The sequence below is a fragment of the Mirounga angustirostris genome, unplaced genomic scaffold (genome assembly GCF_029215605.1).
Source record: "Mirounga angustirostris isolate CCGP_5_RB_7025 unplaced genomic scaffold, mMirAng1.0.hap1 SCAF_1, whole genome shotgun sequence".
Lineage (NCBI taxonomy): Eukaryota > Metazoa > Chordata > Mammalia > Carnivora > Phocidae > Mirounga > Mirounga angustirostris.
This window is the reverse complement of record NW_026991709.1, coordinates 163,030,437-163,046,681: the sequence shown is the minus strand read 5'-3', so window position 1 is coordinate 163,046,681 and position 16,245 is coordinate 163,030,437. Positions and strand designations below refer to the sequence as shown.

Genomic DNA, 16,245 nt, shown 5'->3' with positions numbered 1-16,245 from the left:
AAGGGAAGGCATCCCAGGTCATGAGCAAAAGCAGAAATCTAGTTGTTTAATGGGCAGACTATGTGTGGAGATAGAAACTGCATGGGTGAAAAGTCTCAGAGATGAAAATTGCCTACTCCTAACTAGAGAGTTAAGGGAATGACCTTCAGTATTCCTGCTTTCCCTGCCTGCAAACCTCTAAGCCCTGGAGCTGGGCTCTCTCCTTGCTCTCCCCCTTTCCCCACTACCTTCAGCCATGAATCTTTCAGTCTTACTGAGCCCTGGCCTGGGTGAAGTCTGGGAGGAAAGATCCAAAGCAAAAGTTTGCTGGAGGGGGGAACTAAGTTCCTATTTCTGCAAAGGAACATGCTTCCAGCTCAAGATAAGAACACCAGTTTCATCCCCAACCTATCTCTGATGCCTTAAGTCCTATTCATTCTGAAAGTCTATACCAAGCCTTTGATGTTTCCAGACCTTTTCCTAACCTGGGCTACATCCTCCACTAGGTCATGGACTGCAGTATGCCACTGATTGGTGAACACCAGGTGGAGGACAGACAACTCATCACTGAGCTAGTTATTAGCAAGATGAACCAGCTGCTGTCCAGGACCCCTGTCCTGTCCCCTCAGAGACCCTTAACCACCCAGCAGCCGCAGGTAAGCAGCAGGAAGAGACATAGAGAGCCAAGAACCATTCCCAAGCCCACTGCTGTAGATTGTGGTGGCTCCAGGATGGAGGAGCCTTCTCATTAGTCTGCAGTATCAGCTATGGAGCTGTCCAGAAATGGAGTACTGGATCTCTTCTCTCTGAACTTGAAGGCTCTGGGGAACCAGAGCCTTTCCCTTGAGATACTCCGACTTTTAGTCTACGGCCATACCACCCTGAACGCGCCCGATCTTGTCTGATCTTGGAAGCTAAGCAGGGTCGGGCCTGGTTAGTACTTGGATGGGAGATACTCCAACTTTTAAATGGGAGGTCTCTGAGGAAGGGCTGGGTCAGACCTCTCACCAGCTGTTCACTGTCTGTGAGGGGTCTGCCACATTTGTGGAGAAAGTGGTTATCAGAAACCTGCTGGTTATAGAGAAGAAAGGGTCAGGTCCCTCATTCTGGAAGAGAGTGATGATGTAAAACTCAAATTAGAAATCTGCTTTCCTTCCTAAGGGAGAGGAGGCAGCTTTCTTCAGTTGACTGTGGTGTGTGACTCATGGCCAATCACATCCACAACAGCAGTATCCCAGATGCAGTTCTAGTAGGAAATCCACACTGAAGTTTTTGTGGCTCAGGCCCTGTGGCTCTAGAATGGGCCAAAGAAAGGCAGGGGTTGAGGGTCTTAAGTCCCATCTAAGAGCTATCTCACTTTGCAGAAATGTCCCCCAACTTTCTCCCCACTGAACTTTTGCATAATGAAGTGGTAAGAGCTTGGGACAAAGAATCCAAGAACTGCGTCCTAGTCTAGCTGTTCCTCTAAACAGCTGTGTGACTTTGGGGGGAAGTTACTACCTTTTCTAGGGCTCAAGTTTTATCACTTGTACATAAAAATCTCTCAGAAATCTTTCTTTCAAAATCCTACTTCAAATAGTTAAGGAGATAGAATAGAATAGTGATTTCAGAGTGTGGGCTTTGAAAAGAGAACTACCCAAGTTTGAATCCTGGACCCTTCATTTATTGGCTTTGTGACCTTGGATAAAGTACTTATATGTGGCTCAGCAGAGATGACAATGGCACCCCTCTCCTAGGCTTATTATGAGAATTAAATGAGGAACCTAAAATATAACATATATATAGTATATCATAAATGCTCAAAAAAGGTTACTGTTGTTATTAAGTAAGTAAGCAGCCTCAGGGCTTGGGTTCCCTACAGCTTCCAGCTTCAGCATCATCACTCCCTTTTCTTTCTTTTTTTTTTTTTAAGATTTTATTTATTTATTTGACAGAGAGATAGAGAGATAGTACAAGTAGGCAGAGAGGCAGGCAGAGGGAGAGGAAGAAGCAGACTCCCCGCTGAGCAGGGAGCCCAACGCGGGACTCGATTCCAGGACCCCGGGATCATGACCTGAGCCGAAGGCAGCCGTTTAACCGACTGAGCCACCCAGGCGCCCCTCATCACTCCCTTTTCTAAAGATCAGTGCCTTCCTGGGATTATACTGCAACCTTGGAAGCCAAGTAATTGGATTCTGGAAATCCTTTAGTAAAGAAAGAAGAAAAGGGGTGGGGAGGGAAAAACTATAAACCAGCCCGGAAACAAATTACCCCCACATTTGTCTTCTTATCATTTGAATGTTACAGAATCATAGCATAGGAGCATAGTTGATATTCATGATAATGGACCTGAACCATAAAGAAACAGTTATATTTAACTCAGTATTCCACATATTATTTAAGAAAGCTAGAAATATAATATATAAGAACTATCTGTACATGGTTAAGCGTCTGCCTTCGGCTCAGGTCATGATCCCAGGGTCCTGGGATCGAGTCCCACATCGGGCTCCCGGCTCAGCGGGGAGCCTGCTTCTCCCTCTGACCCTCTCCCCTCTCATGCTGTTTCTCTCTCGCTCGCTCTCTAAAAAATAAATAAGATCTTTAACAAACAAACAAAAAAAGAACTATCTGTAGAAATGACTAAAATAAGGGTGCCTGGGTGGCTCAGTCATTTTAGTGTCTGACTCTTGATTTTGGCTCAGGTCTTGATCCTGGGGTCTTGGGGAGTCTGCTTTAGGATTCTCTCCCTCCCGCTGCCCTCCCCTCCCACGATCAATAAATAATCTTTTTTTTTTTTAAAGAAATGACTAAAATAAAACTGTGACAATTGGTAAGTCAGTTCTTTTTCTGGATCTCAGTTTCTCTACCTATAATATGAGATAGATCTAAATACCTTTTGAGCTCTGAAAATTTCTTTGAGTAGAATAATTCCATCCTTGGGGCACCTGGGTGGCTCAGTCGTTAAGCATCTGCCTTCGGCTCAGGTCATGATCCCAGGGTCCTGGGATCGAGCCCCGCATCGGGCTCCCTGCTCTGCGGGAAGCCTGCTTCTCCCTCTCCCACTCCCCGCTGTTTGTGTTCCCTCTCTGGCTGTCTCTTTCTCTGTCAAATAAATAAATAAAATCTTTAAAAAAAAATACTTCTATCCTTACTCATGCTGGATAAATGGGAGCTTCTGGGCCAGTAGACTTACTTTGGGCATCCAAGTTGAGAGTAGCCCCCTGCTGTGGGATGCTATCATACATAGCTCGTATGGGTGTTTTATACCTTCTGTAGCTGGCTCACATGTGTCAAACCTCTGGGCAAGTGCAAGAATCTGTTTCTGTACTCAGGAATATTAGTCACCAGAGAATTACAGTAGAGTAATTAAGAGAACAAAGATTAATTGCTTATAGAAATACAAACCTATTATTTAAATGTTGTACTTAATGAGGTGATAGAAAAAGATTTTCCTGGTTAAAAAAATATCAGACCTGTGGTTAGATTTTATGATTTTGTAAAGCTTAGGGATTAGCAGATTATTGCTTGTCTCTGCCCTAGAGGAAGAGTGACAGGTGGCCCTTTTCTTCCCTTTAACCCTGAGAAATACAGAGAACATCTGGTTGCAGCTTAACTTATGATAGAGTAAGACAGCCTAATGCTACCCAGGTGAGATAAACAAAAATGGGTTGTTCTGGGATTCTGTGAGGATCCCTCAAGTACTTTTATAAATAGAAGTGTACAAAACTCTCTTGGCCTTCTACAGGGAAGTCATTTTGAACTAGAATGCAGAGGAGACCTGAGTTCATCCTTGTCCTTGCCACTGACTTACCAAATGACCTTGGGTAGATATCTTCCTGTTTCTGTGCCTCAGCATCTTCATGTGTAAAATGAAGGACTGAACAAAAAAAACTACTAAGATGTCTTCTAGCAATGAAATTTAGATTATACAGAAATGATATCCGAAGCATAAAAGTTCAGTAACAAAGAGAAATCACCAAAAAAACTTTCCACCCCACAGAAAGCATTAGCTCTTCTTTGGTACAAGCCCCTTACTTTGCAAGCAATACATATTGCAACTTAAATATTCGCAAGAAAAATCTAGAATATATCAGAGTCAAGTCAAGAAACATAGTAAGGAATGAGTTTTCCTAAATATAGGGGCTCCTTCAAAAATCCCTTGTAGTGGGCGCCTGGGTGGCTCAGTTGGTTAAGCGACTGCCTTCGGCTCAGGTCATGATCCTGGAGTCCCTGGATCGAGTCCCTCATCGGGCTCCCTGCTCGGCGGGGAGCCTGCTTCTCCCTCTGACCCTCCTCCCTCTCATGCTCTCTGTCTCTCATTCTCTCTGTCTCAAATAAATAAATAAAATCTTTAAAAAAAAAAAATCCCTTGTAGTAAAGCCAGACTGACTCAAGGATAAGCTTTTCTCTGCTCAGATCACATTCAAAACTACAACAGGATATTGTGGAAAACACACCGTGCTGGGAGTCAGGATACTCAGGGGTTAGTCCTATTGTGTCATAACATTATGTGACCTTGGAACCCGAGGTCTAGCTCTAGACCTCTGGTTCCTCACTTATAGAATTAAGTTGAATCAGAGATATTTAGATCCCTTTCAATTCTAAGGTCACGTGAAACCTGGAGTTTGCCCAATTGCAAAGTCTGAGAGTACAGTTGTCTACAATACTGCCCTCACTCCTGACACGAACAGAAAGTTCAGAGAGTTCCCAAGAATTCTCTGGAAGGACTCACATACTTTACTGCAAGCTGTTATACTCACAGATGCATTATAGGAAAGGATACAAATAAAAAATAAACCAAAGGAGATGCACAGGGCAGAGTCTGGGAGTATTCCAAACATGAAGATTCCATTGTCCTAACCTCCCAGCATCCATATGTAACAGTACACATGGTGCCAATCAGGGAAGCTCATCTGAGATTCATTTTTCACAGTTTCATTGGCTTTCATGTCGTAGGCATGCTTGACTGATTGACCACCTGCTTGAAGTTGATCTCTAGCATCCCCATCCATGAAAGTCAGGTTAATACCATGTGGCCCCAGGGACCACTGTGAGTCACCTCATCAGCATATATTATCAAATGTGATCTGAGGGGCTCTCACCACAAATAAAAAGACACTCCTATTACTTAGGAAATTCCAAGAACTTAGACTTATCTTCCAGGAGTGGGGGGACAAAGCCAGATTAATCTTTGGGCAAGACCAAATTCTTTACTATATACATGATTAAATTAAGTTAGCAAATGTCTCTCAAATACTTTTAGCCCTTTGTGTGCAAGGGCTATGCCTTATTCAACTGTGTCTCCACTGACCAGCACAGGCCTAGCTCAACGTGTGTGCTTAAAATTAGTTAATAGACTTAGGGCTACAGAGATAAATGAGATACAGTCCCTGTCCAAAAATTGTTTATATTCTAAATTGAAATCATGACTGAATTCACAAAGGTCATCACCATTTGTCAGATGGTACTTTCTTGTATTCTCTGTTAATTTCCTCCTGAACCTTGTGCCTTGACCCCAGGCCACCTTAAAGACAGAAAATATACCAGAATCTGTCACATTTGGCAAAACGCTGCAACTTGGGCTTGAGGTCATGACTCTACTGGTCATATTTCCACCTCCCATTTCTCCCTGATGATAGCACATTTCCACTGGTTATGATTGAGGAGATATTTCAGTCATCCTGGCTCCAGGCCCGTGGAGCTGTCAGACCAGATTGCTTCCATATTCCCACTATTATATCTGCCAGTTTATCTGCATCTTTAGCCACATGAATCTCTTCTAAGGCCCACCCTCCATGGGTGATCTGGATCCCACCTCCTTTTTCCTCTCATGTTATCCCTCTCTTCTCTATCATCGATTTCCTCTTTTCTAGAAGATTATCACACCCACCCACAAACATCTCCCATTTAGAAAAATAAAATAAAAGCCAATCCCACCATCCCACTGAAATTGCTCTTGTCAAAGCGACTCCATGTCACCTAGTTCTCATCTTCCCATATTCTTATCTTGCATGATTTCTCATTAACCTTGATGCAGTTGACCATGCTCCCTCTTTCTTGAAACACTTTCCTTCCAGTGATCCTGTTCTTGCCTGATTTTCATTCCACCTCATTGGTTTCTCCTTCTCAACTCCTTTGCTGGCCCCTCCACTTCCACTAAATCTCTACATGTCAGTGCCTTAGAACTTGGTCTGTGTACTTTCCTTGGTGATCTCAGCTAACCCATATCTATCTCCTGCCCTGAACACTCCTTGAACTCCAGATTCATATTTCTAACTCTTGCTTGACATCTTTATTTGCATGTTTAAAGGCATCCTAAATATAACATGGCCAAAGCAGTACTCTTTTTTTTCCCTTAAATTTGTCCTCCCTTCAATTTTCCCCAAGCAATTCATGTAGGCCCCTACCTGCCTCTTTGCCTTCATACCATCCTAGCTCTTCCTCACTGGTAAGGGCCTTTGTATGAGCTGTGTCCTCTGTCTGAAACGCCTTTCCCCTTGTTTTTGCATGGCTGACTCCTTCATGGCAGTATAACTGACATTTCCTCAACAATCCAAAGTTTCCACCTAATCACTGGCTACCACCCCTGCTTCTTTAATTTTCTGCATAGCACTTGCTATCGGTTAAAATCATTCCTGTCTGTTTATTTCTTTGGCTCTTCCAGTAGAATGTAAGCATCTGAAGAGTAGGGGTCTCTTCACTGCTGTATCTCTAGGGTCTGCAGAGTAGCTAACACCTAGTAACCATTGAATATATCATGGGTATACTAAGGAGGGTGCAGTCAGTGGTCAGTAGGAGAGTTAAACAAAAATAACAAAACTATGTCTGCCTACTTTTTATTATGATCATGTGATAGCAATTCTGTGCAAATGACAGTGATTAAAATACTCCTCCTACCCAGACAAACCACTCCCTTCTCCTCCCCTAGATATGGCATTGCAGTACATACTTGTTGAGTGAGTTCCCAGGTGGAATAAGTGTCTTTAACAGCCCTTGCAGCATATTGGAGTTGGTGTCAGGATCCTATGAGCGATTTTGGTAATGTGCAAATGGAAGGGATAGAAACCAAGGGATATTACCTGGGTCCCAGCCAGAACTCTGCATGGTGCACTGAGCCTTTAGCTGCTGTCACTAAGTCACATTCCATTCCTCACAATTAAGCCCCTCTTGCTGGCCTCTTTCTTCTGTGGCTTTGGCAGCTCAGACTGAAAGAGCTTCTGGCCTGAGTCACAAGCCCTAAGAGCTATTTCTTGCCCAGTATTCTAGGTCAAGACCAGGACCGACAATGACTATTTATCTACCTTTCTCTTTCTCCCTCTCTATCCTTGTCTGCAGCTCCACCCTTAAAGCTTTCATTTCTTTGACTCTAGAAGAGCCCCTAAAGGAGGCTGAGGGGGATATTAGTAGAGGGCACGCCTTGCCTTGTTGTCAGCCAGCCCCTTAGCCTGAGATGGATTAATTATAGAAAACAAAAAGCAAAGTCATTGGAGTGGGCCCAGGCTAGCTGCTTGCCCAGTTCAAAGGGGTAGGGGTGGGGGTGTAAGAGGCACTGGCTATGTTGCTAAAAGTAGGGAAGTGAGTGGCAAAGCCTTATCTGGCTAATGACAAGTTGGTCTTAGCCTAGCTGGACTGCCAGCTGTGGAGCTGCCCTAAGAGTTCGCCAGGGCAAGTGACTCCATCGGCTCCGAAGTGCTTCAGGGAGACTGTTCTTAAGGTGGCAGTGACACCTGGTGGCCAGTGATGGCCAAAGCCTCCGGGCTATATACGTTTGAGGTCTCCCCATAGGCCCTGCTCTCCCATCACCCACACACCCTGGGGTCTGTCTTCTGGGATCTGAGCTGGGCCTTATAACCCGGGGCTCTAGAGAGGTGTATGCTGCTCCTGAGACTCTTGGGAATCAGAGAGAGAACTTCAGGTAGACAAAGCTTTCAAGTCACGCCAGTAGGGGTGGCATCCCGGTGCTCTCCTTTGTGTGGCTAATCTTTTTTCATTTCCCATTACACTGCTTCCACTCTTGTTATTTTCCTGTGAAGTCTTCCAAAGTCAAAGGACTGAATTGCTAATGCAGGGATTTCAGACACCAGAGAACTTTCCATTTGGCTTGTGGGTTATACCCATGAAGAGTGATTCTAAGACAGCCTTTGGAAGCATTAGTACACATGTGGTGTCCAGGAGGAAGATGAGCCTCTTTGCCTACCTTGAGCAGGTCAGACCACACCTGCAATGTTGTTTCCAGTCTGAGGGTCACAGTATAACAAGGACAACTTCTAACTCTAACTGGAATGTGCTCCCAGGAAAGAACCAGGAGGTTGAGGCATTTGGCAAATCTTTGAGTAAAAGTTAAAGGAGCTCCAGTTGAATAGCAATAGTCTCAAGAAGCCCATGACTTAGTACCTTCAGCTCTGTGGTAGCTGTCATGGGAGAGGACTGGTGCCAAAAGGCAAACCTGCTAGAAGACAGGAGTAAACTCTCTAACACTAGGAGAGGAAATGGCTACTCTGAGAAGTGGTGTGTGGCTGGCACATCATCGCTGATATTCATTCAGGGGCAAGATGAGCCCCTTGTCAGAGATATGGTAAAAAGGTGGGCTGGGGACTAGGGATGTTCAAGTAGGTAACTTAAAATCTCCTTCCAGATCTAAGATGCTGTGTGCTAGCCACAGACCTGGAAAGGGCAGTAATGAGACTTCAGAATTGAAGGACTGAGGTCCATAAACCTGTAGCCTCTGGCCTCTGGTGGGACATTCTGCCAGTCCTTTTTACTGGTTTTCTGGGCTAAAGAGATACTCAAAATATTTCCAGACAGGTCTTTCCAGCTACAGAGGCTTGAAAAGACGAAGTCTCTTGAGTACAGGACACCAAGACTGAGAAGGGGTTTCACTGGGGTCTAAAGTGCAATGCAGTTAGGGAAGGGACACAGCTCAGATCCCAAACATGGGACTAAGAAGGACTTACATAGCTTAGAAGAAGTAAATTTAGGACAAATGAAAGGCCTTCCTGCTTCCCACAGCAGGACTGGCTTTAGGGAATTTGTTCCCCAGTGAGTGTAAGCTGAAAATGTGAGGAGATTTGAGGCAGGTTCAGATAAAGTCACTAGTGACCAGATCCCTTAGCAGACTATTAAGGGAAACTGACTATTTTGGGGATGTCTTAACTTTTAAGGGACATCTTTAATCACTTGAAGCTGACATTCTGACCTCGGGTGACCTGGCCCTTAGTGCCCTCATAGGTCTCATGGACTGCCCCCATGGGACACTTCTTATGTCCTTAGGAAATCACTGATTATGGGAGGGCCCCAATCCAGGAGATGAGCTCTGCCCTCAGTGTAGCAATTTTCCTCATGAAAGGAGGAGGAGGAGGAGCTCATCCTTGGGAACCTTTCATAACCTTTCAGAGGAAGAAAGGTGGGCACTGGTAACTGCTGGAGTGATCTCAGAAAAATCCCAAGGTGCCAGAAAACATGCTGTCCCCTTTGCTCTGCCTGAACCTACAACCTCCCGACCACATTCCTTCCTGCTGCCTCATTCCCCCTGGGGTCCTAGACCGGGGGAGTGGAGCCTGGGGGAGCTGATCAGAATAGCTCTGTGGCGTGTCCGGCGAGGAGCTTGGCCTGGCCTCTTTCCTGGGGCCAGACCCTGAGACCCTTTCCCAATTTCCTGTCTCAGATATGCTGAGCAAGCACAGGCCTTCCTCCTTAGTGGGGGCAGCTGGACTCAGGCCAACAACTCTCAAAAGTTGAGTCACTCAGTGTCTTTCCTTCCTCAGCTTTCCATCCTGCTGGGACCTCAGATAGGAGCTCCTGTCTCCCAGCTTGTCTGCTGAAAGCCACAGGATAGCAAATTAAAGTTGCCTTTGACAAAGCCCCATAAACCCTCATCCATGGGCTTGGTTTCTCTCCTAGACAAGTGATTTCCTGTCCATTCACCCCAAGAGCTAATATTTATTGTTCTGAAATGACTCTTCTGCATCTTCAGGAACCTCATTGGAACAAGTCAGTGATATACAAAGGGCATGGTATAACCTAGCTCAGAATCCCCTACATACTGAGCTACTATGCACCAGGTGACAGGAAGCCACCCAACAATACTTTCTCCATCAACGCATTACATTCTAGAGCTTCGTTAGAGCTGCATTCCTTTGGATTGATATTTATTATTATCTAAATTATAGTAATGATGCTCACTTATATCATTGCTTTGCCTAGCACTGTACAGTTTACAAAGCACAGACATTACTTTGAGTCTCACCATCCTTATGTGAGATGGTTTGGGCTGCTATATCTATCTCCATTTCATACATCAGCAAAGAGAATACAAATGACTTGTCCAAAGTCATACAGTTTATAAGCAGGAGAACTGAACCTTCTGGTCCCCAGTTTAGGGAGTAGTCTACAATGCTATGCTCTATGCGTTTTTCATGAAGGTAAAAATGGAGAGAGCTGGGCCTTTGTGGCCTTGTGTAAGGGAAACCCTTGCTTTCTTTCTCCTGACAACCAGGTGCTAAACATGTCAACACAGAGGAGCTTCTGAGCTACACCTGCCTTTCCTGCCTCCCTGACTTCTCAGATTGCTAAAACTCAGTGGGTTCAGCAAAGTGGGATACCAGCCCAACCGGCTTTGATGGAAAGCAGTAGCACACTCTACTTGCCAAGCCCCTAAAAGCCTGTGCCTGCAGACACCTCTTCTCAGGCTCAATAGCCCTGGGGTCTTGCTGGGCTCAAGACTTTGCAGCTAAGAAGGGCTTGTATCCTATCTTAGACACCTAAAGAACTGAAAAATGCATGAAAGAATCAATGGAAACCCAGAACCAGAGAGCCTGAAGAAGTCATCTGCCTGCAACTTCACGACCTCCTCCATAGCATCTCTGACCAGAGTTTGTCCTGGCCCTGCTTAAATACCTCTAAGGCCAGAACGCCAGGAGGCTCACTACTACCAAGTCAGTCCTTGACTTTGATCAGATTTACATTTGACTGACTTTGATCTTCTACTCACTTAATCCTCCCAATTGGTCTGCTTGAGGAACTGAGACTCATAAATTAAGTAACTTTCCCGAAGTCACATGAGGAAAGATGTCATTCCCATCCTTCTCACCATCCTATCTGCTCCAGATACCCACTTTTTCCCCATGTACCTATTTTAATTCCACTGGTGTCCCCCTTAAACACCCAGAACTAGTTCCAGTGCTCTCTTGTGAGGCTTATCAGCTGAAAGAGCAAAGAACCGGTGCCCTCCCTTCCTTGAGACACTGAAGCCCCTCTCGTTGTATCAAATTTTTGGCAGCAGTATTATAAATAGAGACCCTTTGAGGTCATTGTCATTCTATAAAGCCACAGTTGGGTTTTTTTCCCCCTTATGCTGCTGTAAAGGCCATTTATTCCCCTTTTTTTGAGTGCAGCTGAGCACAAGCATTGGACTACATATTCTTACCTGTTTGAGTCAACTCAACTTCCTGAGGGAAACTGCAGCTAGTCTGGCCATGGGCTCCTGCCGCGGGCTGGCTATAGGCCAGACTTTGGCAGTGACGCCAGAGTGGCCAGACTTCTGTGGAATTCAGCATCTCAGGCGGTTCTTGGTGACTGGAGACAGATCCCATGGTAGCCAAACCCCACGGGAATAGCCCTCAGCCTCAACAGATGGATGGCTTGTGGGTGGAGCTAGAGAGTCTCAGCCTAGCAAAGGAGAGTCCTAGGGGACTCTTCCCCTACCCCTCATAGTCCCTGGGAAGTCTTCAGTCCACAACCGCTGTGGAGCCAGGAAAGGGTGAAGCTCCCTAGGCGCCAGACAAGAGTGGCCAAGGCATATTCCCAGGCTCCAGCTCAAAGGACTGCCTCTGGGAGCTCTTCCTCTGAAGCTTTTGGAAGGGAAATTTTGGGCTCAGTTCATCCATGTCTTATTTATATATTTCTGAGGCTGAGGAGATCCAGGGCCAGCCTTCATTTGTATGATTACCCCTGTCTACTCATCCAATGAGTATCTGGAGTTCTACCATTCAAGCTTAATCTATGGGATTTTAAAGGGTCCTCCCTGCCCCCCGCCGGAATCATAAATTGTCAGGATAGAAGGAACCATAGTGTTCACCTAATCTAGCTCATATTTAGTGAAGGAATATTCTCTACAATATCTTTGTTCTAATTCTCTAGGCTCTGCATGAACATACCCATCTCCCAAGATAGCCTCTTCCACTGATTTTACTATAGAAAGTTCTTCCCATAACTAAAATTCTACCTTTCTGGAGCTTTTGCCCATTGCCCCTGGTTCTGCTCTCTTGTTATATGGTCTTCCATAACCCTATCTAAAAATAACAATTCTCCTGGAGGAGAACATCTTAAGCTGTTCCTGACCAATGTCTGAGGTGATTGGCAGCCATCAGTGGTATGGGGTAAGGCCCCAGGAAAGGAGACTGGCAAGAGCCAGTCTAATGACTCCACAAACTATATGAACTTTACTGTCTTTCATCTGAGTATCCTTCTCAGGCAATAAGAAACCATAACACTGGTAGCTTGTCAGGGAGACCAGAGGAGGCTTTACTATCACAACTAAATAAAGTTCTCTGAAGCCTAGGAATAGAGCATTGCAGGGGGTATTCCATCATGGGAGTAAGACTTGGGTAACAACAGAGTTTCAGAGGAAATTCCTCATCAATATCACTATCATCTGTTGCATTTTACTTAGCACCTACTGGGGCCAGATGCTTATAGATATCTAGATTAGATGAATAGATAGATGATAGATGATAGATAGATGATAGATAGATAGATAGATAGATAGATAGATAGATAGATAGATAGATAATCTCACTTAACATCACAGAAACCTTGTGAAAAGAGGTGGGTTCAGAGGGGTGAAATAACTTGCCAAGGTCACAAAGCTAGCAAATGGCAGATCTAGATTGAATCCAAGGTCTTCCCAGCCCAAAGGCCCAAATTCCTCAGTCACTCCGCTGCCCAATCTTAAAGACTTGCTGCTGGACACCTAGGCAGCAATGTATGTGTATGTGTGTTGGGGATGAGGTTGATGTCCATGCCCAGTCTTAGCATGTCAGAAGCCCAGGTAGAAAGGCCACCCTGTTACCTGTGCTCCCATTATCAAACACTATATTCTGGCCCCAGACTTCACTAGTTGGCAGCCAGGTCAAGAGAAAGAAGAGATCATTGTGGGAAAGAACTCTTGGGCCTAAAGTGCCCCTGGGTTAGGCAGTCTTGATGGAAGCAATTTCTGCTTCTTTGAGGCTTGTTTTAACTTTACCTTCTGCATCTGATACACATGTACATGTAGCAGGCCTCAAATTTAATTCCCTAACCTGAGCATTTTCAGAGCTGCTCCCTGGAGTTGATACCAAATACAATATGGTATCATATTACATATACAAAACTTTTATGATTTAACAACATTTCTCTCCTAAAGACTTATACTCTAGTCCTTTTCGGATTTTCACCATTATTATACTACATGTTCATTTATTTAACAAGCATTTATTAAGGACCTCTTATATACTCAGGCCTGTGCTTGAGGGTGTTGGTAAAATGTCGATAGTCTTGAATTTTCCAAAATATTCCTAATTCCAACTGTTTTAACTTTTTAAATAAATAGTTCCTGTACAGGCCATATACCCCCATTTTTCTCTGAGAACAAGGGACATTGCATTTGTCAGGAATTAGGGGAAGATGAAGACACGTAGTCTGTGCCCTGAAGGATCTGTCAGTCTTGTTGGGAGCATCATCCCAGTCTTTAGGATCATAACACAGCACTACGAAGACCCTCTTCAGTAGTATGAGTCTTCTAAGTGCTGTTTCAGGATTTCAGAGAAGAGATCACAGTCAAAAGGGGCAGTCAGAAGGGTCTATTTCATGGATGAGGTAGAAAGTGACTTAGACGTCTAGGATGTATTGGATGGGATTGGTAAAACAGGTGGAAAGGTATTCCTGGAGGGCAACATGATGTGGCCTAGCCTTGAGAATAAAGAGTGAGGGGTTGTGCCTGGAGGGAGCAGGTGCGTTTAGGACACGAGGGAGAGAAAAGGCTAGGAAGGTCATTTCCAACCATGCTGAAGCAAGTTTTAGATGTCAGCCTGAGGGATATGGTTGTCATCCTGTTGGCAATGGGAAGAAAATGTGAGCATCCGGTTGCCTAGCCTCACAGCCCTGCTGCATCAACCTCTACTGTGTAACTCTGGGCAAATTACCTGACTTAGTTGGGCCTCAGTTTCTTTGTCTAAAGATTAGGGGTGTTGATAATAATAGCATCTACCTCATAGAGGTCCTTTGAGGTTTGTGATACTTTATCAAAATGTCCATCATGTTACCTGTCACATATGTAGTGTTAGCTATAAGTTTTTAGGGCAGTAAAGTGACACAATTAGGGAAGGAGTGTAGGAGGACACTAGGTAGGCACAGAGAGGATAGATTAGAGAGAGAGGAGACTAAAGCATGAGGAAACTATTCTGGTAATGGTATAGTAGTAATAGTAGTAGTAGTAATCTAGTAGTCTAAGCAAGATACAGAACAGGCTTGACCAGCAATGGTCAGGAGAAGGTGGTGAATCTTAGATGTTGAGAGGGAAAAACTGACGGGTCTTGCTGCTGACTGGATGGTGTGGTCTCTAGCTGGTGTGTTGAGTGTGGGTATTTCAGTGTCAGAGCTCAGACCAAGCACCGTAACATTGCTTGGAAGAAGGAGAGGGGAAGTATTGGTGTGCTTGCTGTGATCTGTGAGAGGGTGGGGACTGTAGATAGAACAGCACCCTCTGATGTGGTGGCACCAAGGACATTTCAAAGGTCCCCTGCCTCCTACTGCCCTAATTCCTTTTAGTAGGATGGGTTTAGGCAATATTGTTAAAGATCATGACATCGGAGAGGGTAACACTTCAGCTCCCTTTGAGTGGAGCTGAAAAAAGGCCTTCGAAGGCAGGAGAGGAGACTGATGGTGAGAATGGAAGGGCCGTAGGAAATGGGGAACAGGAGAAACAGTTTTCATGTGGGAGTAGGGCTGCGGGGCACGTCACGAGGGAGAGAAGCACTGAAAGAGGAAGTGGGAGAATGCTAAAGACATGCTCAGCCCATTCACAGCCTTGCCCCTGCAATTCCCTCTGTGACATCACCATTGGCACCCTTGGCACCTCTTAGGCTTTATAGAGCATTTCCCTTGTACTGAATTTAAGCTCCAAATGCTCACTGCCTTTAATTCCAATGTTAGACAAACTGAAGTCACATGCATCTTCGATCCTGTTAGGGCATAATCAGAATTATAGCTGGGAGGAGAGGAAGCATGGGAGTGGAGCCATGTTGTTGAATAAAATGTAATTATGCTATTTGAGAAGAAAAACAGCTTGGCCTTGAGTACTTTTACAAGCATTAACATCTTACTCTTTCCCTCTGGGTAAGGGGGGTTTGGGGGAAACAGATGACTGCCCCCTCCTTCAAGTCCTTCTCTGTGGGAGTTCCAGCATAGCCCAAAGAGTGGATCTGACTCCAGAGCCAGCCCCAGAGCCGATCCAACCCCAGAGTTAACTCTGCAAGAGAAGTGAGGCAAGTCTGGGCTCATCACCTGGTCCAGGCCCCTGGAGTCCCCTAAAGCCCAATCCACTCTCTGGAGTTTGGTGTTGATCCTCCCTTTCCTTCAGGAAGCCAGGCCTGTGAGTACAACGAGGACCTGGACAGCAGGTAGCCACCAGAGAAGAAACCAGGTGCTGTTAGAAGACTCAAAGCTTCTAGACAGAATAAGTCTAAGAGGGAGGGAAATGAAAAGAGAGATTAGGGGATCTCAGACACTGCCTGTCAGGGTGGGACTAAGCCCCAGACTGCCTAGACCTGTGCCCCAGCAACACTCCAGAGGTTGAGAACCCCTTTGAGGTGTTTCTGGAACAGCAGAAGCCTCTAGGCCAAATCCCATGGTCCCCATCAGATCCCACTGCATTCATGCCACAGAGCCACAGGGTTTCTCTTTGGAGTCTGTTCGGCATTTTGTTTTTATCTCTTTTGCATTTTGTCTTCCAGAGTGGAACACTTAAGGATCCGGACTCGAGCAAGACCCCACCTCAGCGGCCAGCCCCCCAAGGTTGTTTACAGTATATTCTCGACTGTAATGGCATTGCAGTAGGGCCAAAACAAGTCCAAGCTTCTTAAAGTGATTGGTAGTTCATTTTTCAAAGCAGAAATTTTAAGCCAAAAACAAACAAGGGAAGAAAGGAAAGCAGGGAGGGGAGCAACAGACCCTCCCATTGGTGCCGTTTCTGCGTTCTTTCAGTGCTGACTGGACTGTGTTTTCCTCTGCAGTGTCAGCTCCTCCGTCTGG

General features: G+C 45.2%; 1 protein-coding gene across 2 annotated transcripts in view; it reads left to right on the top strand.

Annotated features, from left to right (window-relative positions):
- The window catches only part of SYN2 (synapsin II), a 192,697-nt gene that overhangs the window by 165,809 nt on the left and 10,643 nt on the right, over positions 1-16,245 (top strand). Inside the window, exons 10-11 of one of the 2 annotated variants that reach the window (XM_045861813.3) lie at positions 486-635; positions 15,948-16,008. In XM_045861813.3, the coding sequence (XP_045717769.1) occupies positions 486-635; positions 15,948-16,008 (211 nt within the window). The remainder of the gene's footprint in view (positions 1-485; positions 636-15,947; positions 16,009-16,245) is intronic. The other variant, XM_054504587.2, reaches the window with a different exon arrangement.